This window comes from Jaculus jaculus, chromosome 10, assembly GCF_020740685.1.
Source record: "Jaculus jaculus isolate mJacJac1 chromosome 10, mJacJac1.mat.Y.cur, whole genome shotgun sequence".
Classification (NCBI taxonomy): Eukaryota; Metazoa; Chordata; class Mammalia; order Rodentia; family Dipodidae; genus Jaculus; species Jaculus jaculus.
In genome coordinates, this window is record NC_059111.1 from 116,969,873 (window position 1) to 116,995,349 (window position 25,477).

Consider the following 25,477-nt stretch of genomic DNA (forward strand, 5'->3'; position numbering starts at 1 on the left):
CTGCCTGCCATCTTTTGTTCCTGTGTTTTTTTTTTTTTTTTTTTTTAAGCAGGAGTTGCTTGTACATTTTAGAAGTCCAAATGCACACAGTGTGAAATTACTCAGTGCATGTTCTGATGTCAAGTCCTTGTTGAATTGAAATATTACAAGTACCTTCTCCCTCTGAGTCTCTGTTCGATTTATTTAACAAAAACCACTTAATTTAGATGCAGGCAAGTTGTTTGCTAGCTATGCTTGTGCTTTTGAAGTCCTGTTGAAGAGATGCTTGCCTGTGCTGGGACCATAGAGAGTCGCAGGGTCCACACAGGCCCATCTGCCCTCTTTTCTGTAGCTCTCTTGTCTTGTCTTCCTCAGTGGGCTGTTGCATCCATCCAGAGCCCTCTGCGGATGGAGTGTCACATAAAGATCAAGTTTTATTTTTTTCCATGTAAGGAGCCAACTTTCCCAACACGTTTAATCCGTTTTTTTCCATTGCTTTGTGGAGCCACCTTTAGCATTGGTTAATTTGCCATGTAACCTTGGATCTGCTATTGAACATTCTGTCTTGCCCCAAGTGTTTGTCTGTTTTAGCATCAGAACTACAAAAACCACAGCAAACTACGGTGTTTAATATGTTTCAGTAACGAATAAAGCAACTTATTTTTATTTATTTTAGTTTTTTGAGTCAGGGTCTCACTCTAGCTCAAGGGGACCTGGAACTCACTCTGTAGCCCCAGCTGGCTTTGAATTCATAGTGATCTTCTCACCTCAGCCTCGCAAATGCTGAGATTAAAGGTGTGTATGACTACTCCTGACTGTTCTATTTTATTTTATTTATTTGCTCATTGGATTATTTTTTTGGTTTATTTAGAGATAGGATCTCACAGGCTGGTCTGAAACTTATGAGGTCCTTCTGCCCAACCTTCCATGTGCTTGGACTATAGGCATGAGCCACACTTGGCTTATTATGTTTATTATTATTTTTTTAGTTACATCTAGGTTGGCATAGAACTTGCTGTCTTCCTGCCTCTGCCTCCAGAGCGCTGAGATTGCTGGTTTGCACCACCATGATGGGCTTCCAGTAGACTCTTGATCAAAGTTAGATTGGTTTTCCAGGTTAGTGTATAGAGAACACAGATCTTTATGACATCTGTCCCAGCCAGGAGCCTGGACTGTCTCTGCTCGTGTCAGCTTATTTCCATGGGCTCAGCTCTGCTTTCCACCTGTGCATTCTTTTTTTCTCCTGGCTTTTCAAGGTTGGGTCTCAGGTAGCCCAGGCTGACCTGAAATTCACTATGGAGTCTCAAGGTGGCCTTGAAAACTCACAGTGATCCTCTTACCTCAGCCTACCAATGCTGGGATTAAAGGCATGCGCCATCACGCCCGGCCACCTGTGTAGATGCTTCATGGTTGTTATTGAAGAAGAACTTTTTAAAAAAATTTATTTATTTGAGAGTGACAGAGAGAGAAAGAGGAGGAGAGAAAGGGAGAATGGATGCACTAGGGCCTCCAGCCACTGCCAATGAACTCCAGAAGCATGCGCCCCCTTGTGAATCTGGCTAACGTGGGTCCTGGGGAATTGAGCCTCAAACCAGGGTCCTTAGATTTCATAGGCTAGTGCTTAACCGCTAAGCCATCTCTCCAGCCCTTGTTTATGACTCCTTCCCTCTCTTTACTTTTTTTTCTCTTTCTTTTCCTCCCCCTCCCTCCCTTCTTTCTTCCTTTCCTTTCCTCTTTCCCTCCTTCCCTCCCTTCTTTCCTTGTTTTCTTTTTTGGTTGGTTTTGGCAGAACTGGAGATTGAAGCTGGTGTTGTGGCATATGTCTGGCGAGTACTGTACCACAAAGCTAAAGCTTATCTCGCTTTTTTTGACCCTACTTCATAATTACTCAAATCTTTGTGTTTCTCAAGCTTGTCTGGTGACCTGGCTGCGCTCTCTTACTTCGGTGTAGCTGTTGATTTCTGTGAGATCCCTGGGGAGTAAACCTTGTCTTCTGCAAGGGATGCCAGCGTTGTGTTTCTGTGCTTGAATGCTCCATGTCACTTCTCGGGGGGCTTGCACTGGCACACTTAAGCACTGTGGGTGTTTCACAGAGCCCCATGGGAGACCAAGTGGGGACAAATTGCACTCTTGGCTTAACCAAGAAGCCATAGACTGCTTGGGGATTGATGCAGAGTGATCTTAGGCTCTCCAAGACATGCTGAGAGCTGAGATGGAACCCAGTGCAGAAGCTTCCAGAGCACTAGATGAAGGCATGGACGCTGGGCTTGCCCCCAGCGGACAGTGGTTCCATGCCCTTGCTGCCCTATGACAGGAGCATATGAGAGGGGGTCATCATGAAGAAGGATGAGGGTCCCAAGACACAGAAACCCTACATCTGGCACTGTTCCCGTTCTCCCCTTTCACTCCAGCTCCAGGTGTCACCTTGTTTCATGGTAGCTGGTGACCAAGTGTAATGCTGCTTTGGGGACAGGCGTCTGAATTCCCATGGTGGCTCAGGACAGGGCCCTGTGGGTTGGAATTGGGTGAATTACGTCCTGAAAGAAAGAAAGGTCAGTGGCTCTGGATCTGGAAGGGACGTGAGAGGACAGGACACAGTTTGTCTATCCTTGTCATGATGGGGCCATCCCTGAAGCCACCGGCAGGCCTTCCAGTGCTGTGGACCTAGTGCTGCCTGTGAAGTCACTTCCCCTCACCACAAGTCCTGATGCTGGGCTTCAGGGACCTCAGCACGGAAATTAGCATGTGATCATGGGGAGGCCTGGTTTGTACTTGGATGGGAGAAGTTAGCCTGTGGCCATCTCTTCTGCAAGGGGTTTGGTATTAGGTGAGCTCTCAGAAGTATCCCTGTGGGCTGATCTGATAAGCCCTGTGCAGAGGTGACTGGGAGGGATGGGGAGGACTTGGGGGAAGTGGTGTTGGGTACTGCTGGGGCTGTGATTGCAAGAGCAGAGGCATCTTTCACCAGGCTGATGTGACCTTGTCTTACCTTCTTAAGGCAGGGGGTATGACTTTCATATGCCCAAAAGGTGGTATGGTACCAGGACCTTGTGGCACAGTGGTAGAGCTCATGTCTTGAGGCATTTCAGCCAGGTGGGATGAACTGGACATACCGTAGGCCATGGGCTTTGACAGGGGGCTAAATGACCACAGAGGCCCTGCACAGAAATTGTTGGCAGTCTGGCTGCAAAGGCAGGTGGAAGGATGGCATCTGGAGGTGTTGATCCTGTGGCAGTTGGGGCCTAGTTTTTGCCTCCTCATTTAGGATATTAGCAGGAAATATTCCCAGGGTCCTGTGTGTTTCAGCTCCTGGGCTCAGAAGTGTAAGATCAGCCTTTTACACGCACGTGCACGTGCACACACACACACAGACACACGCACACACACTCACACATTCATTCGCTGGTTGGTCTCTGAGGCGCCCCACTCTGTCCCTCAGGCCTGCAATGTCCCTGGCCTTCCCTAGGCCCCCCAGCTGCCTGTGAGACTGGTGTTAGCCACACGGTGGCCCCTGGCCAGGAGCAGCTCCCACTGCTGCATCTTCCTGTCGCTGCCACCAGGCTAAATATAACCTGACACTGCACAGCCCTGGGCTGCTGCTCTGGAGACAGCCTCTGCCTGGGGGCGGACAGGACCAACTGCACCCCAGCCTCCCTGCCCTCGGGGTGACTTTGGGCCCATTCCCGGACAGCTCCTCCTGCATTACAGTGCAGGGAAGCAGACTGGAGCGAGGGTGCTAGAGGTCACCTTCCCTGCAGCGACCTGCCACCCTGCCTCGTCACAGCTCTGGATGTTTCCACGTAGCCATCTGTCATCTCCTCTGGCACACAGGGCAGGAATCACTTGTCCCTGTGGTGCCCCAGAGTCTCAGCCCAGAGAGGCGGGTAACCTGCACACAGCCACCAAGCAAACCCAAGGGAGGGCAAGGGGTCTGATGTCCTGATCGGTGGGGCAGGACAGCTCAGTGTCCTTGGGCCCCTCCATTGTCTGGTTTGTTCTCTGTTCCTGTCTTGTCCTAGGCCTCAAAATGGGGTCCTGTTGAACATGGCTCCAAGCAGGTGTCAGGGCCATTGTACTGGTCATGTTGCCCCCAAGTCTTTACCTACAGTGGGCATATTCAGTGATGCCATGGGACGATGGCAAAACCACAAGATGCCCAGCTATCCAGGCAAGCAAGCTGAGGCTCATTCAAGGTGACCAATGCTGTCTGCAAACCTCTTTCTCGCCTGCTGCCTACTGAGATCTCCATTAAAGCAGGCCTGGGCAGTGGTGCCCAGAGGTGGGAAATTGGGGTTGGGAATGCTGGGTAAGGTGCTAATAGTGATGGGTGAGGACACCAGCCAGGGCAGTGCTACCCCCACATAGACTCCCAGGTGTAAGTTGGTAGCAAATACAGGCAGGCCCAGAGTTGTGTTTTGAACCTTCCTGTGGTCAGCTCTCCCCGCTGAACCTGGAGTGTGTCTAGGCCTGATTTCCCCCTCTTCCCACAGTCCCTCTCACTACCCCTTCCTTGGTGACCTCTTTTTTTTTTTTTTTAAAAAAAAGACTTATTATTATTTTTGGTTTTTCAAAGTAGGGTCTCACTCTGGCCCAGGCTGACCTGGAATTCACTGTGTAGTCTCAGGGTGGCCTCGAACTCATGGCGATCCACCTACCTCTGCCTCCTGAGTGCTGGTATTAAAGGTGTGTGCCACCATGCTCAGCAAGACTTATTATTTTATTTATTTTATTTTTTAATTCAATTTTTATTTATTCATTTGAGAGAGACAGACAGAGAAAGAGGCAGAGAGAGAGAGAGAGAGAGAGAGAGAGAGAGAGAGAGAAAAGGAGAGAGAATGCGCCAGGGCCTCCAGCCAGTGCAAATGAACTCCAGACACGTGCACCCCATGTGCATCTGGCTAACATAGGTCCTGGGGAATTGAGCCTCGAACTGGGGTCCTTAGGCTTCACAGGCAAACACTTAACCACTAAGCCATCTCTCCAGTTCAAGACTTAATATTTTTATTTTATTTATTTATTAGAGACAGAGAGAGGGAAAGAAAGAGAGAAAGTAAGAATGTGTACACCAGGGCCTCTAGCCACTGCAAATGAACTCCAGACACATGCGCCACCTTGTGCATCTGGCTTTCCTTAGGCTTTTCAGGCAAGCAGCTTAACTGCTAAGCCATCTCTCTAGCCTCCTTCCTTTATTTATTATGAGGCAAGTCAAACAGGCTGGTCCTCCCCCCCAATCCCGAGGTAGGGTTTCATTCTAGCCCAGGCTGACCTGAAATTCACTATGTAGTCTCAGGATGGCCTCGAACTCATGGTGATCCTCCTACCTCTGCTTCCCAAGTACTGGGATTATTGTGTGCCACCACGCCTGGTTTAGGCTGGTCTTTTTTATGTGTGTGTGAGAGGGAGGGCGTGGGAGAGAGAATTGGCACGCCAGGGCTTTCAGCCACAGCAATTGAACGGCAGATGTGTGCGCCCCCTTGTGCACATGTGTGACACTGCATGCTTGCATCACTGTGCGTCTGGCTTATGTGGGACCTGGAGAGTTGAACGTGAGTCCTTAGGTTTTGTAGGCAAGTGCCTTAATCGCTAAGCCATCTCTCCAGCTGCTCCCTCCCTTGGTGACCTTTCCTGAGCAGCATGACTTCTGAAGGCTTGCTGAGAGGGTGGCTGTCGCGGGTCTCCAGGACCAGAGGCAGCAAGGTGTGAGAATCTGAGCACCTCTAGGAGTGTGGTTACCGGCAGGCCTCCCTCTCCTGTGCTTGGCTCCACGTCCAGGGGCCAGGGCAGGCTTAGGCTGGGCAGGGGACCTTATCACCCCAAATGGGGCTTCTAAAGCCTCTAAAGGCTGGGTCTAGGGGTGGAAGAAAGGGCGGCAGGATGTGTTTGGCCACTGTTTTCACTAGGCTGGCTGGGAGGCCTCTCCAGTGCGAGGGTGGAGCTTCTTTCTGGTTGGGTAGAGCTCTCCTTGGGTCAGGCTCAGAGCATCACTAGCGCCATGTCATTTCACCCCTTTCTCCTGTGGGGTAAAGATCATCACCTTGTGTAACAGACAAGCACCCTGTAGGGTGACTGGCCCAGTGTCTTTCTAACACTGCGTATAAAAACCACCTGACTCCACAACTCATGCCCCCTCCCCTTTGAGACCCAGGAACCAGGCTCCCTGCTGTCCCCCTTTTAGCCTGTTCCTCTCCTCTCTCCTTGTGCTGCCTGCCTAGGCAGTGTGGGCTGTGCCTGCCACAGAGTGGCTCTCTGTGGAACTGCAGCCTTGCCCAGCTTCAGGCTGAGTGCCCTTCCAGAGGCCATCTCTGCCCTGGGTGAGCCGGGCCTTCTGTAGGAAGGAGGGTTGTACAGAGCGGGGCCTGGGCCTGGGTACCAGAGGAGGCTGGGTGGGTGGGTGGGGGCAGTGGCTCCTCAGATGTAGTATAACCGCTTGCTCACATTTCTTCTCTGCTGGAGAACCGAATGCCCAAGGTATCCGTAGGCTAACTAGTGCTGATGCCCGGCTCCAGCTAACCCTGGGCCCTGCTCCTGGCCTGATTGCCCTCAGGAGCCCACTTCCCACTTCTAGCTGGGGGCAGGTGACATGGCAGGCCACCAAAGACTCAGCCAACCTGGCAGGTGAGATAGTACCCAGAGAGCCCAGGGCCTGCATAGCCCTCAGCTTTTTCTTTTTTCCTTCCATGTAGCCCCCTCCCAAACTACCTCCCTCAGCCATCAGACAGGGCTGGGGGGGGGTCACATTTTTGGAATAACCAGACCTTTGACAGGATATCTAAGAAGAAAAACATTTTTTGAATGTCAACAAAGTGTGTGAAGGCGGTTGGAAATTGTGTGTGTGTGTGTTTGGGTGTGGGAAACAGGCTTGCGCTGTGAGAGAACCTTATCTTACAGTTTCTGTACTGAGAGTATTTAAAAACATTTTTCAAGATGTAGGTGTCTAAGGTAACAATCTGAGATGCTCAGGTCCTGAGGTAGCTCTCCGCTGTGCAGGGTCCTGGGCTGGCCTTCAGAATGCAGCATTGACTTCTCTTGGGAGTAGACTGCATTGAAGTGGGTCTGGGGTGCTGAAAAGTCCGGATCAGAGTGCCAGAGCCCCTGCGCTGGGTCCAGGGCCCTGCAGGTGTCTGGAAGAACTGGGTTCATCTTGGTTCTGGAGTCTAGGCTGCTCTGGGATGGGTCTCCAGGCAGAGATGATAGCCTGGGGCTTAGATATCGGTGCCCTGGGAATGAGTGCTAGGGTCTCTCAGACTGAGGTCTCCCGGTCTCCAGCTGCCCCATAGCCCTGTGGAGGCCAGTCCCTATTCAGGCCGCTGCTGGCCATCACCATATTAGGGCATAAACTCCAGGCGGGCTGTCTGGGTGCCAAATGGCCTCCAACTGGGCCCAGCCCCCTGCAGCTCCCAACACCACAGCTGTGTGTCAGAGGCCGGAGGTCAGGGGACAAGAGCAGCTGCTGAAGGGAGACCCAGGCAGAGCTCCTGAGCTCAGGGCCCTCAGGCAGGGCCATGAGGAGCCCTGGCTGAGGTGAGTGGAGGGGCTGTGGGGCGAGTGGAGGGGCTGTGGGGCAGAGAGAGCTCCCGACTGGCTCCTCCCGGGTCCTGCCCTCACCTCTGTGCCATCCTGCCCAAGTTAGTTTCAGAGGTCCTTGTTCCACTGGAGAACGTGCAGCTGTTAGAATTATTGGTCTTGTGTGGTCTCGGGCCCCTTGCCCAGCAAGTCCCCCAGCCAGTATGTCCTGAAGCCAGGCCCTCCCCAGCTGGCCTGCACAGCCACAACTTGCAGTGCTCCACACTCCCAGGGTCCAGGCTTGGCTAACAGGCTCTTCAGAGGGTGTGAAGCCAGATGAGCAGAGAGCATCTGAGACAAGGAGGCACTTCTTTCCCTCAGGAGAAGTAGATGAGGACCTACCTGGGTCCCTGAGGGAGGAGCTGGATGTTGCTGTGTTCTCCTGGTTCATCAAGGAGGACTTCCTATAGGCAGGACCCAAGCTCAGCCCTCAGTGGAGTTGAGAGCTCAACCCAAGGCTATGTCAGTGAAGAAATCACCCAGAGAGCCAGGTGTGGTGGCACACACCTTTAATTCGAGCACTAGGCAGAGGTAGGAGGATTGCTGTAAGTTTGAGGCCAGCCTGTAACTACAGAGTGAGTTCCCGGTCAGCCCAGGCTAGAATGAGACCCTACTGCCAAAAAAAAAAAAAAAAAAAAAAAAAAAAAAAAAAAAAATATATATATATATATATATATATATATATATATATATATATATATATATATATCAGCATGGATTGGTGTGGGACTCATGTGCTCCACAAGGAGCTGGGGAAGGCTTGTGGGTTGACCTGGCCTGCTACAGAGGCTTTGGGGACTGAGGAAACAAACCTCAAGAACAAGGAGAAAGATAGGAGAGATGAAAGATCTAGAAACTGCTTCTCAGGCTGGTGAAGATTTCTTTATTTCTACTATGTCACAGACCAATACGCTTGTGAAACTACCAGATAGCACACTTGGCCACTGTGGCAGTGTCAGACTGCTATAAAGTCTTTGGAACTCTTGCTTCCAAGTTCTGTGTTTATCTTGTGGACTGACACAACAGCTAGGGACTAATCTGGAGAGAATAGATATGAGACAGATAGCCATCGACAATGTCAATGGTGTCACACATGCCAGGCTTTACCCGGACAAGTGTTACACATGCTAGGCTTTACCCAAACAAACAAGTGGAGACTTACTGAATCTTTACAACTCATAAGAAAGGTATGACCATAATTCCCATTTTATAGGCGAGGAAAATGAGGTACAGGGATGTTGAACAGTTTCAGGAAAATACATATATCATTGAGCAGCAGGAGATGATAGAGGCCAGAGATTCTGGACCTAAAACTGGTGGGTTTGACATGCCTTGAATGAGGGAAGAATGGAGACACACTGAGCAGATACAGCAGCAGGCATGAAAACATGGAGGAGAAAAAGTATCGTAAGCCAGGAAGAAGAGATGCCCATGGGGAAAGGGGTCTCGAGTCAAGAGGGGGATCACAAGCAGTGCTCAGGAGCACATACACCGATGGAAGGAAGGCAATCTGGGGTGTGTGACTGGGTGTGGATGAGGGCTGGGCAGGGAACTCCAGGTGTGAGCTATGGAGGGAGGGAGGGAGGGAGGAGTAGATGGGCCCTTTTGGACCCAGATGTCTTCCTCGGCTAGCTTTGTGTGCTGCCCAGCGGGAGAGGGATCCCTGGTACTACCAGGGCACATGACCTCCCTACTCTGCAGGGAGCTGTTTCCTGTGTTTGGTGGACGTGGTGCCCGTGAAGAACGAGGATGGGGCTGTCATCATGTTCATCCTCAACTTCGAGGTGGTGATGGAGAAGGACATGGTGGGGTCCCCAGCTCGTGACACCAATCACCGGGGTCCCACCAGCTGGCTAACTCCTGGTGAGTGCGTTTGAACTCTAGATGAGTTTAGGAACACACAGACTTCCTTTCCTGGGCCATAGGCTGGCTGCTCATGGCCATGCTGTGCAAGAATGGAAGTGTGCACACGTGTGTGTGTGTGTGTGGGGGGGGCAGCCCTTCAGAGGCTGAGGAAAGAACACCAAGGAATGGATTGAACCCCCTTGGGTCCAGTAAGGACAAACACCATTGGAGCAGCAGGGACCAGAGTCACAGGTTCTTGAGACAGAACGCCTGCTTTTCAGCCTTGTCCCCTGGGCTCCCAAGGAATGGGTCTCTCTGGTCTTGCTGGAGCAGCCCATGGGAAAGGGAACTTACCCTGGCCAGTTACTTACTAGTAAGTTCCCTTTCAGAGACACAGCTGTCTGTGGGCTGGCCAGGTTTGCAGAGCCGAGGCTGATGAAAGAGGGCATGCCTGCCTTGGCTGGCAAAATGTCAGCCTTAATTAACCTTTATGCGGTTGACCCAAAGGCTCAGACCTGTGCCTTCCACAGAGGGCCTCTTTGGGTTTAATTCTTCCCTCAGAGTCATGACAAAAGCATTCACCTCTTAGGTTCTAACAACACTGGTCCCGTGGATGCCAGCTGCCAGGTGGTGGGGTGCAAGAGGAAGCCCTTGGTGTCACTCTCTGTTCATGCAGGGGCCAGCACTGCCTGTCCGGCTTTCGGCCAGCCACCCAAGACATCATCAGTCCTCCAGTGCCCTCCTGTCTGACATGGGGACGGTTGTCCCCACCAGTGCAGATGTGGAGTCAGAGTCTGCCCCAAGTGTGGCTGACCAGGGCCACGTTCATTTCAGAGAGGCTTTCCTGGGTTTGGAGGCTAGAGCTGTGCGTATTGGTTACATAGGATGGGGACAGCCCCTTTCAAGGTTCCCAGTTCTATTTGGCCAAAACTCCAGCACCACCCCTCCGCCCCCCACCCCCCGCTCCCCGACTCGGGCTACTCATGGGCCCCCAACCCATCTGACTCGCTTCTCCCACAGGCCGGGCCAAGACCTTCCGCCTGAAGCTGCCCGCGCGGCTGGCGCTTACTGCCCGGGAGTCTTCGGTGCGGACAGGAGGAGTGGGCGGCGGCGGCGGCGCGGGCGCCCCGGGCACCGTGGTGGTGGACGTGGACCTGACGCCCGCGGCGCCCAGCAGCGAGTCGCTGGCCCTGGATGAGGTGTCGGCCATGGACAACCACGTGGCGGGGCTGGGGCCAGCGGAGGAGCGGCGCGCGCTGGTGGGCCCCGGCTCGCCGGCGGCTAGCGCGCACCCCTCGCCCCGTGCACTGCGCAGCCTGCACGCCGAACCCTCGGGCTCCAGCTGCAGCCTGGCCCGTACGCGCTCCCGGGAGAGCTGCGCCAGCGTGCGCCGCGCCTCCTCGGCCGACGACATCGAGGCCATGCGGGCCGGCGCGCTGCCGCCGCCGCCGCCGCGCCACGCCAGCACCGGTGAGCCAGCAGGCCTGGCCTGGGGCCGGGGACCCCCGCGCTTCCCCGCTCGCCCCGTCCCGGGACAGCCACTTCCTCGTCCGGCCCCACACGACCCGGGTGCCTGTGAGGCCGGGAGACGGAAATCCCATTAAGCACTTATTTAATCTCATTAAGTGGCCTTTTACTCTATTAAACGTTCACTCATCCCACGACGGTCTTTCTTCCACTTATGGAGTCCTTGCTCAGCCCGTGGAGCTGGCTGTCCCAGGACTTCCCGGGACAAGAGATGGCCCATGGAACTGGGAAGGGCACGAAAAGCAAAGCGGAACAGGCTCCTGACACTGTCTTGCCCTTCTCCCGCCGCCTGCCTTCGCCTGGTGGTGGTGGTGGCAGGCGTCCTTAACACTGGCAGGGGGGCGCGGGGTCTTGCCCCTGATTGTTTCTGTGGTTGTGGGCCTTCCAAGCTATCTTATAACTCACTGTCCCCCACGGCCCTAGTCCAGGTAGGAGGACCTGTGCTCCACTGTAATGTGCCCAGTGTTCGGGCTGCCCTTCGGCCTCCTGGCCTGTCCACTTGACTCAGCTCTGCCTCTCCACCCCAGGGGCCATGCACCCCCTGCGCAGCGGCCTGCTAAACTCCACCTCAGACTCTGACCTCGTGCGGTACCGCACCATTAGCAAGATCCCCCAAATCACCCTCAACTTTGTGGACCTCAAGGGCGACCCCTTCCTGGCCTCACCTACAAGTGACCGGGAGATCATAGCGCCCAAGATAAAGGAGCGGACCCACAATGTCACCGAGAAGGTCACCCAGGTAGGTGCCCAGATGCTTGGCTGTCCTCGAACCCCCAGGGAAGCTGCACATGTGAAGTGGGGGGAAGGGATGAGCAGGTTGTAGTAAAAGGTGGAAACTGAGGGGTCAGTCTGTGAGGGGGGATTCCCTGAGGGCTGGTGGAGGGAATGGTCCAGAGGGAACAGGCTGAGATGAGAGATTGAGAAGGAGAGACAGACAGACACTGGTAGGGAGGGAGAGAGGAAGCTGGTTCTTGGGTGGGCAGATATGTGGGAGGGGCTGATGGGGTATGCAGCTCCAGGGTACAGGGTGGGAACAGGGCCCTTGGAACTGGGAATGTGGGAAAGCGACAGAGGGGAAGAGAAACCAGCATGTGTTTAGGGGTCACTAGGACAACAGGAGGAGGCTTCAAATTCGAAGGGCCACACAGGTCAAGGTGTTGATTCTTCGAGGCCAACATGAAGGTGTTATACCATGTTGGCCCTATGGGAATGGCCTGGAGGTGCTTGCTGTGTGCCCAAAGTGCAGAAAAGGGTTTCTTTCCCATGAGGGGCAGGGAGGGCTGCTGGTAGGTACAAAGCTACTGGAGGATGAAGTTCCTGAGCCCCGGACCCTGTTGCAGAGCCAGTCTACTCCTGGCAGCAAGGTGGTCTTGCAAAGGGGGACCCCATCCCACTGGGATCTCTGTAGCTAGGATTGTGGGACAAGAGGGGACCTCTGTCCCTAGCTGCCCCCTCTGCTCACTTCCACAGCAGCTGTACTGTGAGCTGCTGGGCTCTGGCCTTCCTCACCAGCTTCCTGGCTGTGATCCCATGCCTCTGGTTCTCTGGGTCCCTGCCAGGTCTCCAGCCCCTTAGCCTTGACTCTGGAACGTTCCCTTCACTCAGGCCCTTATCTGGCTGCCCACTCCTCTCCCTGCCTCTCTGGTTCCTGCTTCTCTGTTTGCACCTGAGCCCCGGTCATCTTCCTTGCTCGTGTGTGTGTGTGTGTGTGTGTGTGTGTGTGTGTGTATGTGTGTGCGCGCGCGAGTGCGTCTGCTCGTGAGTGTCTGTATGTGTCTGCGTTTGGTGCCCCTGCCAGTCACCGGTGGCGTCTCTCCATCTCTGGGTGTCTCTGCCTTCTTCTGGCTGCCTAGGCACTGGACCGGCGGGGCGGGGGTGTCGGGGAGACCATTAATCTGCGGTGACAGGCCAAGCTGCCGGGTGAAGGGGGAGGGGCCCCGGCTGCAGGAGCGGCTGCAGCGGGAGCCTGGAGCAGGCCGCGGGGGAGGGGGCCGCTGGCCAGGGGTGGAGGGCGGGTACGGGCTGGGCTGGGCGGGGGAGCCCAGTGGGGCGGGGGTGGGGTGGGGACCTGGGAGGAGGAGGGGCTGCCGGAGAAGCGGAGGTTCCCACCGCGGCTGCTGGGCTGGCGGCAGGCGGGCAGAGCGCAGTGCCCTGGCAGCGGGGGGCCCACACCAAGGGGCCATGGGCCGCGAGATCCAGGCAGGCTACTGCCCACACTCACTGCCCAGGTGACCCCAGCCCCGGGGCCCAGCCCCAGCCACCCTGGCTTCATGCCAGAGGCAGCCCTGGCTGCCAGTCCGCCAGCCTTGGGTGTGCAGCCTGGGCTGGGACTGCTGCTGGGGCACAAGTGAGGCGCTGGGCAGGTCCTCGGGCCTCAGGGCAAGCAGTCTCAGAGGAGCCAAGTCCTCCATGGCGGCCCCAGCAGGGAAGGCCAGCGGGACAGGGGCTCTGCAGCCCAGGGCCCGAAAAAACCGGGTGAGGCGGGCGGTGCGCATCTCCAGCCTGGTGGCCCAGGAGGTAGGTGGCCCCCCAGTTCCCCTTCTTTCCTGGGGCTGGTCACTGAGGCAGATGGGGGTGTAGCCCAGGGGGCTCTGGGTCTAGCTAGGGACAAGGCTTCTGTGAAGCAGGAAGGCCTGGGAGCCTTGGGGTCTGTAGTGTGGCCCTCCACTGAGCTCCTGTGCTCTCTTGGTGACTGGCTGGGTTCCCAGGATATTCTTGTTGGGGAAGCCCCTCTCCTGTGGCTCCTGTGGACCACAGTCTTCTAGCTCAGAATGCAAACCGAGGAGAGAGTGAGTGGGGGGGGGGGAGATATGCCAGGAATCAGGTGTACAGAGGGGATGGCAGAAGGACAAGGAGTCATCAAGGAGGCATAGACAGGCTTGGCACAGAGGCTCTGGGGCTCTCTCACTCTAGGGTGGACACTGTGAAGGGTCAGGGAACTTGGCTTGCTCTCAGGGGTCCTGGAGGCCAGTCTGAGGAGAGTGGAAGTCAGAGGCCATTGGATGGGCAATGAGGGCATTGGCTTACCTCTTGGTGGCAGCATGGCCCATTGGTCCCAGGCTGGTAATTCTCTCTCAAAGGTCCCCTTCTGTTTCAAAGCCCGGAGGCAGCTCTGGGTCGTCTGATTATCTCAGTCCTGCCCCCCTTCCCCAGTCTCTGACTCCTTCTGCTTGGGCTCCTACCAGGCACAGTGGGATTTTTCCCTTCACCAAGGTGAAGACCCAGGGTTGAGTCAGTACTCTACAGGACAGCAGGTCATGGGGGTTGCAGACCTGGCTTGAGGCCATGTAGCAAGCCAGGAGACAGGAGCAAGCTGGGGCTGGCCCTTGGGTAGGTGGAGTTTGCAAGTGCCTAGGCTTGCTGTACACATGGGCGCTGGGTTTGTGGGCAAGCCTTGGGACAAGGTCTCTGTTGTCGGGGGCCATCCCTCATAACCCTCGGAGTCACAGGCACAGAGAAGAGTCCTCTCAAGGGGCAACTACTTGTCCCTGAACTGGGGAGTTCTGGCCTGTCCCTTTTTTGAGCCCTGAGAGGCTACCACTCATGTACATTTGCTCTCATATCTAATGACGGGCCCTTCGGCTGAAGGCAAGGCATAAACAAAGACCTGTCCATAGGCTCCTCCTTTGGCCCAGGCTTCACTCCCATCCATCTGGAACCTCTAGAGTCTCTGTATCCAGCTCAGGGTGACCAAATCCCTCCACACAACCTATCTTCTAGCCACCTCAGCAGCCCCACCTGTGTAGGTGGTTTTAAGGGATTTCCATTTGAAAGTAAACGGAAGTCTTTGGGACCCTGTCATGCTCAGAGGTTGGATGAGGCCTAGGGTTTGGCTGTGCAGGGAGGGCAGGGTCCAAGTTGGGATGGCTTAGGCCCAGGTTAGGGAGTGAGCTCTTGGAGTGAGTCAGATGTCCAAAGCAACTGTGAGGGTCAGAGGGCCTCACAGAGGTTCCTGCCACCTGGGAGAGTTGCCCTGAGTTCTCTTTAGTTTGCCGTGGGAGGAGAAGTGCCATCCATGGCTGCTGTTCCTGGTCTGGATGGATGGCTCTCTGCCTGTGCTGAGGCAGGATACCCTTCCTCCTTGTCTGGGAGTGGGAGCCGCACAGGCTGCATACGCACTGCCAGGCCATTTGGGGTCCACAGCCCACGGATACTTTTGGAAGCAGCTCGTGGCTGGGCTCTGTCCTCGTGTCCCTTCAGAAGAGTATGGAAGGCTGCCCTGGGCCAGGGTGGGGAGGGGGCTGAGTGAGTGGAGACAGGGGGAGTGTTTTTGCTTCTTCCCTCTGGGAGGCCAAGGGGCCTGAGAATTGTGGCTGGTGCCCTTGGGTAAGTGGCGTGAAATGGCGTTGTGAGGGAGCTGCAGTCACCATTTTATATGTTGGGACTATAGCTCCTGGGCTTATTGCCCAGGCTGGGAGACTATACTTTTCTGGACTGAGACTGTGTTTGTGGTGTGTGATTTTTTTTTTGTGTGTGGGGTGGGGTGTGGTGTAGGGCAAGACTGCTTATATGAGGTGTCCTGAAGTCCTGCTCTGCCTTGCTGGGGGGAAGCAGTACTGGGCTTTACTGCATGATTCCTTAACTTTTAAGTATTTGGGAGGCACTGTGAGAACCGTGTGGAGCCAACCAGGTCGTTCCTCTGCAGTGTGGCATTCTGGGAATTGTAGTGCCAAGATCTGGTAGTTGTTCCTTGATACAGGCCCCTTGGCTCAGGGCTGAGCATTTTGATGGGAGCTCACTCTGCTCATAGAGACACCATCGCTTCTGCCTTGGAGTCCTGTGTGGCTCCTCCTTATCCTCCACCTGCATCTCCCACCCCATCTAGGTCTTGTCCCTGGGCGCGGATGTGCTGCCTGAGTACAAGCTGCAGGCACCGCGCATCCACCGCTGGACCATCCTGCACTACAGTCCCTTCAAGGCCGTGTGGGACTGGCTCATCCTGCTGCTGGTCATTTACACGGCTGTCTTCACACCCTACTCTGCTGCCTTCCTGCTGAAGGAGACGGAAGATGGGTCCCAAGCCCCCGACTGTGGCTATGCCTGCCAGCCCCTGGCTGTGGTGGACCTTATTGTGGATATCATGTTCATAGTGGACATCCTTATCAACTTCCGAACCACCTACGTCAACGCCAATGAGGAGGTGGTCAGCCACCCTGGTCGCATCGCCGTCCACTACTTCAAGGGCTGGTTTCTTATCGACATGGTGGCTGCCATCCCCTTCGACCTGCTTATCTTCGGCTCTGGCTCTGAGGAGGTGGGCTTGGCAGGAGATGGAAAGTGAGGAGAGGAGAACTGGGAGGAGATAGAGTGAAAGGGGGCCACTGCATGGGCAGGGTGGCTGCCCCAACAAGTCTATGCTGGCCCCTCCTCCCCACATGACCTACCCACAGGATGGCTGGGGGCTAGTGGGCACTCCTTTTCTCTAATTTGTACACCCCAGACCATTTTCTCTGATTTGCGTGTGGGTGTGTATATGTGCACATGTGTGTTTATGCAGAGGTCAAAAGTTGATATGAGCCGGGCGTGGTGGCACACGCCTTTAATCCCAGCACTTGGGAGGCAGAGGTAGGAGGATGGCCATGAGTTCGAGGCCATCCTGAGATTACATAGTGAATTCCAGGTCAGCCTGAACTAGAGTGAGACCCTACCTCAAAAAACTGAAAAAAAAAAAAGTTGTTATGAAGTTTCTTCCTCAGCTGCTCTTCTCTCTCTGTCTCTCTGTTTTTTTGAGGTAGGGTCTCACTGTAGCCCAGGCTGTCCTGGAATTCACTATGTAGTTACAAGGTGGCCTTGAACTCATGGTGAGGTAATGGTGCGCCTCCTACCTCTGCTTCCTTGAGAGTGCTGGAATTAAAGGAGTGTGCCACCACACCTGGCTGTCTCTTTTTAAAATTATTTATTTATTTATTGAGAGAAAGGGGGGGGTAGAGGGAGAGAGAGGGAGAAGAAGGGGCACCTTAAGGGCCTCTGGCCACTGCAAACAAACTCCAGGTACATGTGCCACCACGTGCATCTTGCTTAAGTGGGTTTAAGCTGACCTGGAATTTACTATGTAGTCTCAGGCTGGCCTCGAACTCACAGAGATCCTCTTACCTGTGCCTAGTGCTGGGGTTAAAGGTGTGTGCCGCCCCACCCCGCCCCACTGTGCTGGTCTTTATTTTACTGTGGCAGCATCTCATCTCTGAGCCCGGAGCTTGCTGACTTCAGCTAGCCTAGCCAGCCAGTTTCCTCTCCTTCCTGTTAGAATTACACGTGGCGTCTCCACAGACTGGGGGTGTAGGGGAGCGTTGAGGATCTGAACTCTAGTCCTCAGCCTTGCATAGCAAGCACTTTGTCTGCCAAGCCATTCTCGAGGGGCCACGATTTCTGACTTACACAAGTGTCCTAAAAGCTAGTGGGGGTAGGGGTGGGCGGAGGGGATCTGGCCCGCACCTTGGGGTTGACTGTTGCTCCTTTTGGAGCCTGTTTCCTTCTTCTCGCTATGGGGGGACGGGGAGACGTTGAGTGACCACTTCGTCTTAAAGCTGACACATGGGTTGAGGAGACATCTGTGCTGGGCACAAGGTGGGAGGCACCAGGTGGCTTCCATTATTAGGATGAGCTTTCAGGAGGAGGACACCTGCATACTCGGCCGCCGCTCCAGTGCCCCTTACTCACTGAATGTCCTCCTCGACCCCCCCTCCCCGCCCCCACCCCAGCTCATCGGGCTGCTGAAGACGGCGCGGCTGCTGCGGCTGGTGCGCGTGGCGCGGAAGCTGGACCGCTACTCGGAGTACGGCGCGGCGGTGCTCTTCCTGCTCATGTGCACCTTCGCGCTCATCGCGCACTGGCTGGCCTGCATCTGGTACGCCATCGGCAACATGGAGCAGCCGCACATGGACTCCCGCATTGGCTGGCTGCACAACCTGGGCGACCAGATCGGCAAGCCGTACAACAGCAGCGGCCTGGGCGGCCCCTCCATCAAGGACAAGTACGTGACGGCGCTCTACTTCACCTTCAGCAGCCTCACCAGCGTGGGCTTCGGCAACGTATCGCCCAACACCAACTCGGAGAAGATCTTCTCCATCTGCGTCATGCTCATTGGCTGTGAGTGCCGCTGGGGGCGGGGCCTGGCCTTGGGGGAGGGCGGGGTCTAGGCATAGGGCGGTGGCGAAGATGCCAGGGTGGGACAAAGAGAGTGCCTCCTGCTCCCCTAGAAACTCCCTGCCCCCCCCCCCGCCGCCCCTTCCCTCCGTCCCCCCGTCTTAGAGCCCCTCCAAGGACCCACTATCTTTGGCATAGTTTGGAGGTTTGGGACCCCAGGGCAGGAAATGCTGAAGGCTGGCGTGTGTTTGAGCATGTGTATGTCCACTCTCAGACTGAGACGTGACCGGACCGCGAGTGTCGTTGACCTGGTGCGGGGCCTGAGCAGAGGGTCCCCCCGTGGGCGGGCGGGGTCCCTACGGATGCTGACGGCCCCACTCACCCACGCCCCCAGCCCTCATGTATGCCAGCATCTTCGGCAACGTGTCGGCCATCATCCAGCGGCTGTACTCTGGCACGGCCCGCTACCACACCCAGATGCTCCGGGTGCGGGAGTTCATCCGCTTCCACCAAATCCCCAATCCGCTGCGCCAGCGCCTCGAGGAGTACTTCCAGCACGCCTGGTCCTACACCAATGGCATTGACATGAACGCGGTGAGGTGCCTGCCAAGGGGGTGTTGGGGGCACCCTCGGGGTGCATGGAGTGTGCCTCATCTTAGAGCGGCACATGGGATCCCGAAGATCAGGAAACTCCCTCATCTGAGAGCTCTCCCAGGGGGAGAGTCCGGGGCCTTCACATAGGCAGAACTGCCAAAACCCTACCACAGCCAGAGGCAGGCGTTGAGAACTTTGGAGACTTAAGAGACCGGCAATGCGCCAGGGTTGGTGCAGCTAGAGTGGGGGTCCAGGTGCTGATAATTAGTGGTGGGGAGACGTGGGCTCTGGAAAGCATGCTAGATTTCTGGGAATGGAGTAGTAGCAGGTTTCCCTGAGCACTGGGGTGTAGGTGGAGTTCCAAGGGAGAGCTTGAGCCATCCCCTTGTCTCCAGGTGCTGAAAGGCTTCCCTGAGTGCCTGCAGGCCGACATCTGCCTACATCTGAACCGATCGCTGTTGCAGCACTGTAAGCCCTTCCGAGGGGCCACCAAGGGCTGCTTGCGGGCCCTGGCCATGAAGTTCAAGACCACACACGCGCCACCAGGGGACACACTGGTGCACGCCGGGGATCTGCTCACCGCCCTTTACTTCATTTCCCGGGGCTCCATTGAGATCCTGAGGGGTGATGTCGTCGTGGCCATCTTGGGTATGGGGTGGGGCCACTGGATGGAAAACGCTAATTGAAGCCTTGGGAGGCCCAAGCCCTTTGAATATGCATGAGGTCATTAAGGCTGGAGACCTTGGACTGCTGGCAGGATCTTTCAGCCAAGTTCAGACATGGGGCTGCTAGATCGAGGGTTCCTAGATTCCCCTCAACTTCAGGGTCTCCCCCTAGGCACTTATCAAGGCTGGGTGACTCTGGCAGTGGAGGTTTCACTAAGTAGGATGTGGTTTCCCAAAGCCTCAGGCAGTGTTGAAGCCATGCCCATCCTCCTGCTGTGGCCAGAGCCAAGGGAGTCCCACCCACCCCTTTCTCCTGACACCCTTTCCTTCCCCCTCACCTGTGTACGTGTGGTGTTGTTGTGCTTGAACACTGGGAACCTCATGTCCTTCCCTTTTCATCCCTTGGGTCTTTGTGCCTTCCAGTCAGATGCATCAAATTCTTGACAGTGGCTCATAGTAGGACATTTTAGATTTTTATTTTTCACTTCAGTATAACTATGTAGACCACTCCACAAACTCCTCCCTAGCTAAATCAAGTTTCTCTACATGACACTACATGTGGTACCTGTTTGTCTTTTCTGTTTTTTCTTAATTGATGAACAATTTTATTTATGTCTTAGTTTGTCACAAATATACTTTTTTAAAAAATATACTTATTATATATTTTTTATTAAGTAAAAACTTTGTATGGACACATCATGTGTTAGTACCAATCATTTCCCTCTTCCCTGTCCCCATTCCACTGGGGACCCTCCTCAGTGGGATTGCTGGTGTTCCCCCTGGGGTTGTGGGTTATGAGATTTGAGAGCAGTAGGCAGTCATTGTAAGGGGGTATATTTTCTATTCTATGTTGTGCTAAGCTATGCTATCCTATTTTTTTGTTTTTTTAATTTGAAAGTGAGAAAGAAAGAGAACGGGGGGGAGAGAGAGAGAGAGAGGGAGGGAGGGAGGGAGGGGGAAATATGGGTGCACCAGGGCCTCTAGCCACTGCAAACAAACTCCAGATGTATGCTCCATCTTGTGCACCTGGCTTTAAGTGGGTACTGGGGAATCGAACCTGGGTCCCATTAGGCTTTGCAGGCAAGTGCCTGAGCCGCTGAGCTGTCTCCCCAGCCCACTATCCTATTATATCTTTCAGTTAAATGATGCTGGTCTGGATTCACTATTGTGTCATCTGTAGATAGTGAAGAATATTGCTTATGAAGGTACCGCAGTTGGCTAGGACAGTATTTGGGACACAGGGCTTAAAGACAGAAGTAGGGTTATTCCAAAGAGGTCAAGAGCTAGGGCATCCCGGGTGGTCCCTTTTGGCTAGGCCCTACCTAGTTTCTGAGAGACCCAAAATTCCTAGCCCTTGTTCATGTAGCCATTATATATATGCTGCAGGTGTGGGCCTGCCTGCTGGGAGCTGAGGGAAGATGGGCTGGCTCAGACTTCCCTGGCTGTGTGGCTGGAGTTTGGCTCGTGGGGTATGCCCCCATCTAGGGTAGAAATGCCTCAAAGGAGGGTGCGTGCTGCCTGCCTGCTGTACTGACCCATGGGCTGAGGTGTGTCTTCTCCATGGCCTCCAGGGAAGAACGACATCTTCGGAGAGCCTCTGAACCTGTACGCACGTCCTGGTAAATCCAATGGGGATGTGAGGGCGCTCACCTACTGTGACCTGCACAAGATCCACCGTGATGATCTACTCGAGGTGTTGGATATGTACCCTGAGTTCTCAGACCACTTCTGGTCCAGTCTGGAGATCACATTCAACCTTCGAGATGTGAGTGGGCCCTTGGGCCTGATTTCTAGGAGAGTTGATCCAGCCGGGAGGCTCCTCCTTCATGCTGTGACCTTGAATGTGCTGTTTCTTGGCCTCTGCTTCCCTGTGTGTCCAGTGGCATCACAATCACCATCAGCTCCTGGAGGAGGTGTGGGGGGGGGGGGAGCACAGATCTCAAAGGGATCTCAAAAGACTGCCCTTCCCAGCACCCAGCCTCACCTCTCCATGTTAGTAAGAAGACTTGCGGGCGGGAGGGCACAGTAGGACACTGGCACTACTCTTGGTTGCAGACCAACATGATCCCGGGGTCCCCTGGCAGCGCAGAGTTAGAGAGTGGCTTTAACCGGCAGCGCAAGCGCAAGCTGTCCTTCCGCCGTCGCACGGACAAGGGTGAGGTGGCCTTGGGGAGGCTGGGCGGGGGGTGGGGGTGGGGGGTGGAGGTGGAGGGGGGGAGTTGGGGATGCAGGCTCCTCCTCAGCCCGAGGACACTGAGGAGCATTCATTTGCCCAGTGCACGCCCACTCCTCACTCCCGCTGACCCAGCGCTGCCATCTTTTCATGCCCACTTGAGCCACGTCATTTTCTCTAGGGCCAGGTCTGGGCTCTTTGGTCCTCAGTGGGCCTGGGTATTTGGGTGAGCTTGACCGGATAAAGATGCAGGGCAAGAAGAGGGCCAAGGGCAGATCACGGGGTGGGGGTGGGGTGTCCCAGAGTGGTGCGCGCAGTGCCCACGCCTGTGCGTGGGGCAGCCTAGGGCAATGGCCCGAGAGTTTTCAAGGCAAGATGAGGTGGAGGGTAGCTGAGGACCACTGAAGGCGCATCTGACCGAGGTCCTTCCCCAGGCTCGCCTTGCCACCGTCCCCCCCTTTCTCTCCGGGTTCTCTGAGGCCCATTCTCTGTTTCCCACAGACCCTGAGCAGCCAGGGGAGATGTCGGCCTTGGGGGTTGGCAGGGCAGGGCCGAGTAGCAAAGGCCGGCTGGCAGGGCCGTGGGGTGAGAGTCCATCCAGCGGCCCTTCCAGCCCGGAGAGCACCGAGGACGAAGGCCCGGGCCGCAGCTCCAGCCCCCTCGGCCTGGTGCCCTTTTCCAGCCCCAGGCCGCCCGGAGAGCCGCCCGGCGGGGAGCCCCTGGCGGAGGATGGGGACAAAACCAATGACACCTGCAACCCTCTGTCGGGTAGGGGCGGGGTCCGGGCTGTGTGACTACGGGTTGGGGGTGATGGGGGGGGGGCTGGCCTTGCTTCCCAGCCTCACTCCTCCTTTCTGGCTCTAGGCGCCTTCTCTGGGGTGTCCAATATTTTCAGCTTTTGGGGGGACAGTCGGGGCCGCCAGTACCAGGAGTTGCCTCGCTGCCCCGCCCCTGCCCCCAGTCTCCTCAACATCCCTTTGTCCAGCCCTGGCCGCAGGCCCCGGGGTGACGTGGAGAATAGACTGGATGCCCTCCAGCGGCAGCTAAACAGGTGAGGAGGCCTTGTGGGGAATTGGGGTCCTACTGTAGGGGACCAGCCTCTCCCTGTCTTTCTCCAAGGCATCCTGGAGTCAGTCACAGGTGTCCCCACTTCCCTGAGTGTCCTCCTCCCCCCATAGGCCACAATTTGCTCTCCTTCCTTCTTGCTCCAGGCTGGAAACCCGGCTCAGCGCAGACATGGCCACCGTCCTACAGCTGCTGCAGAGGCAGATGACGCTGGTCCCTCCTGCCTATAGTGCTGTGACTACCCCAGGGCCTGGCCCCACCTCCACCTCCCCGTTGCTGCCTGTCAGCCCCGTCCCCACCCTCACCCTGGACTCGCTTTCTCAGGTACGGGTACACTCTGGAGCCCTTCCCCCAGCCCTGCCTTTCCAGCCCCCTCCCGACTCCAGCTCTGCGCTCCTGACATTCCTGCTGGGCACTGGGCCCCACTTTCACTCTACCCAGTCTGTTCTTGCCTTCCTTCCACCCTTGTGCTCAGGAGCAAGGAGGGAGGCGACATCCGGGGCAGGGCTCCAGAATGGCCTGGGCTCTCTTCCTTACCAGAAGGGCCAGGTGTAACAGTGGCGTCTGATCCCCCCCACCTGGTGCTGGGTACCCCATGCTCCTGTGACTTAGTCAGGCTTCTTGGTCTTTGCGGTAGCTGTTCTCACTCAGTCTTGCTGTCTGCCTATCTTGGCTGTCACTCTGGCAATGTCACAGGACCACCTTGAAGGCTGGCTGGCATTTCCAGGGTGCTGAGGCCAAGTGCTTCCCGGGCCTGCAACTATCTACCCTCCTGCTGGAGGTGGGCCTCAGCTGCCCTTTGTCCTCTCTAGAGTAGCCTCCTGACAGCTGTGGCTGAGCCTCTCCAGTGTCAGCTCCTAAGAGTGGTGGAGGGGGCTCCTATGGCTCCTAGGGATGGCCTGGGACCCGTTCCCCTTCCCCTGACCCTGTCCCCCCATATGCCTGCTGCCTGTTCCTGTTTGCAGACACCAGGGCCCACGTCAGCAAATGTGCCAGTCTCTCTTCACAGCCTCCTCCTCCGCGGGGATCTATCTCACCAGCAGCAGCGTCAGGGCTCACAAACCCCTCCCGCCTGCCCTGGCCTCAGACGCAGGGCCGCCAGCCTGCTTGGATTTCTAGGGCCCCAGAGTTCCTTGTCTCTTTCTGTCCCAAAGCAGGGCTTTCCTTATTCCAGCGTGGGTTTGGATCCAGCTGCCACATTTCCTGGGGAAGGAAGAGGCTGGGACTTGGAGCTTTTCTGGTCCGCAGGTCAAGGGCCTCTGTCAGGGTCTGCTCTCTGGTTTTGCGCCCAGCTCCTCCATTCAGCTCCTGCCCTGAGCGCTCATCGCTCAACCCCAGCTGTGTGGTCTCTCCTTGGTAGCCCCTGTCCTGCTTGGACTGCCTTGGTCCTTCTCCTTGTTCCGAGTCCCCACTCTTTCTCTCTGAGTTCCAGCTTTCCCCGCCTCTGCTGCCAGAATTCTCCCATACCTCTCTGTTTCCCCTCCCTCATCGCCCCCACACCCTGCTAATGCTTTGTGTTCTTTGCAGGTTTCCCAGTTTGTGGCGTTTGAGGAGTTACCCCCCGGAGCCCCCGAGCTCCCCCAAGATGGCCCCCCTCGACGCCTTTCCCTGCCCGGCCAGCTGGGGGCCCTCACCTCTCAGCCCCTGCACAGACATGGATCAGACCCGGGCAGTTAGTGATGCTGCCCAGTGTGGACACTTGGCTCACCCAGGGTTCAGGGCACTACCTGACCACTCTCCCCAGAGGCCCTGGCTGTGGAGGGGAGAACATCGGAGGAGCAGCTCCTTCCTTGCCCTTGGGGCATCTCCTACTGCAATCCCCTGGGCCCCACTGGGAGGGGCAGAGGCAGAGTTGGGCAGTGGACAGGGGTCTGGGGCCCCTCCACTGTCCTGGGGGCATTAGCTGGTCTAACTGCCCGGAGGCACCCGGCCCTGGGCCTTAGGCACCTCAAGAACTTTTCTGCTATTTACTGCTCTTATTGTTAAGGATAATAATTAAGGATCATATGAATAGTTAATGAAGATGCTGACGACTATGAATAATAAATCATTATCCTGAGGAGACGAAGGTGCTGGTTGGCCGCAGCCGTTACTTGCTGTACCTTGTGCTCTGAATGCACCTGAGCGCGAAGTCAGCAGTGCAGCTCTGTGCAGACATTTTGGTCTGTCTGTATTCAAGGCCTTCAGGGGCCTCTGTGTGTGTGTGTCCCTGGGGGTGGACACATGTTATCTAAAGGGCCTCCCTGACCCTGGATTCAGCATAACAAAGAGCCCCCTGGACTGCTTTGAGCCTGACAAGACCCCAGACACCTCACCCTTGGGTCCAGCCGTCATGATACTTTGCTTGGTAGCACACTGGTTTCTATATTTTTATTTGTTTATTTATTTGAGAGAGAGAAGGGGGGGGGAGAGAGAGAGAGAGAGGGAGAAGGTGAGGGAGAGAATGGGCATGCCAGGGCCTCCAGCCACTGTAAACGAACAAACTCCATACGCATGCATACCCGTGTGCATCTGGCTTACGTGGGTCCTAGAGAATTGAACCGGGATTCTTTGGCTTTGTAGGCAAACAGCTAAGCCATCTGCACACTAATTTTTCAGGCCTGGATAAAGCTGTGCACTTGTCCTTCTCAAACAGTTCATGAGCCTAGCTCCACACTCACTCTAACTTGGGGCTCTCTTTGGCATGAGTACAGCTTGCTCCAATTTGGCCTTATTTATTTTTTGAGGTAGGGTCTCACTCTAGCTTAGGCTGACCTGGAATTCACTATGCAATCTCAGGGTGGCCTCAAACTCATGGTGATCCTATCTCTGCCTTCGGAGTACGACACCATGCCTGGCTTTGGCCTTATCTTTTTTAAAAATTATTTATTTTAGAGCAAGAGAGACATAAAGAGAGAGAATGGGCACACCGGGCCCAAAGGAACTCAAGATGCATGCGCCACCTTGTGCATCTGATTTATGTAGGTCCTGGGCAATGTAACCT

General features: G+C 55.6%; 1 protein-coding gene across 3 annotated transcripts in view; it reads left to right on the plus strand.

The window, feature by feature from the left end:
* Positions 1-24,562, plus strand: part of Kcnh2 (potassium voltage-gated channel subfamily H member 2) — a 35,506-nt gene extending 10,944 nt beyond the window's left edge. For 2 of the 3 annotated variants that reach the window (XM_045160916.1, XM_045160917.1), the window contains exons 3-15: positions 9,244-9,405; positions 10,408-10,857; positions 11,442-11,653; positions 15,740-16,168; positions 17,613-18,000; positions 18,392-18,591; positions 18,987-19,239; positions 20,828-21,021; positions 21,312-21,411; positions 21,931-22,197; positions 22,294-22,480; positions 22,641-22,818; positions 24,022-24,562. In XM_045160916.1, the coding sequence (XP_045016851.1) occupies positions 9,244-9,405; positions 10,408-10,857; positions 11,442-11,653; positions 15,740-16,168; positions 17,613-18,000; positions 18,392-18,591; positions 18,987-19,239; positions 20,828-21,021; positions 21,312-21,411; positions 21,931-22,197; positions 22,294-22,480; positions 22,641-22,818; positions 24,022-24,171 (3,170 nt within the window). In that variant the 3' untranslated portion in view covers positions 24,172-24,562. Of the gene's footprint in view, positions 1-9,243; positions 9,406-10,407; positions 10,858-11,441; positions 11,654-13,119; positions 13,432-15,739; positions 16,169-17,612; positions 18,001-18,391; positions 18,592-18,986; positions 19,240-20,827; positions 21,022-21,311; positions 21,412-21,930; positions 22,198-22,293; positions 22,481-22,640; positions 22,819-24,021 lie in introns of those variants that run through there. The other variant, XM_004669592.3, reaches the window with a different exon arrangement.
* The last annotated feature ends 915 nt before the right edge of the window (positions 24,563-25,477 follow it).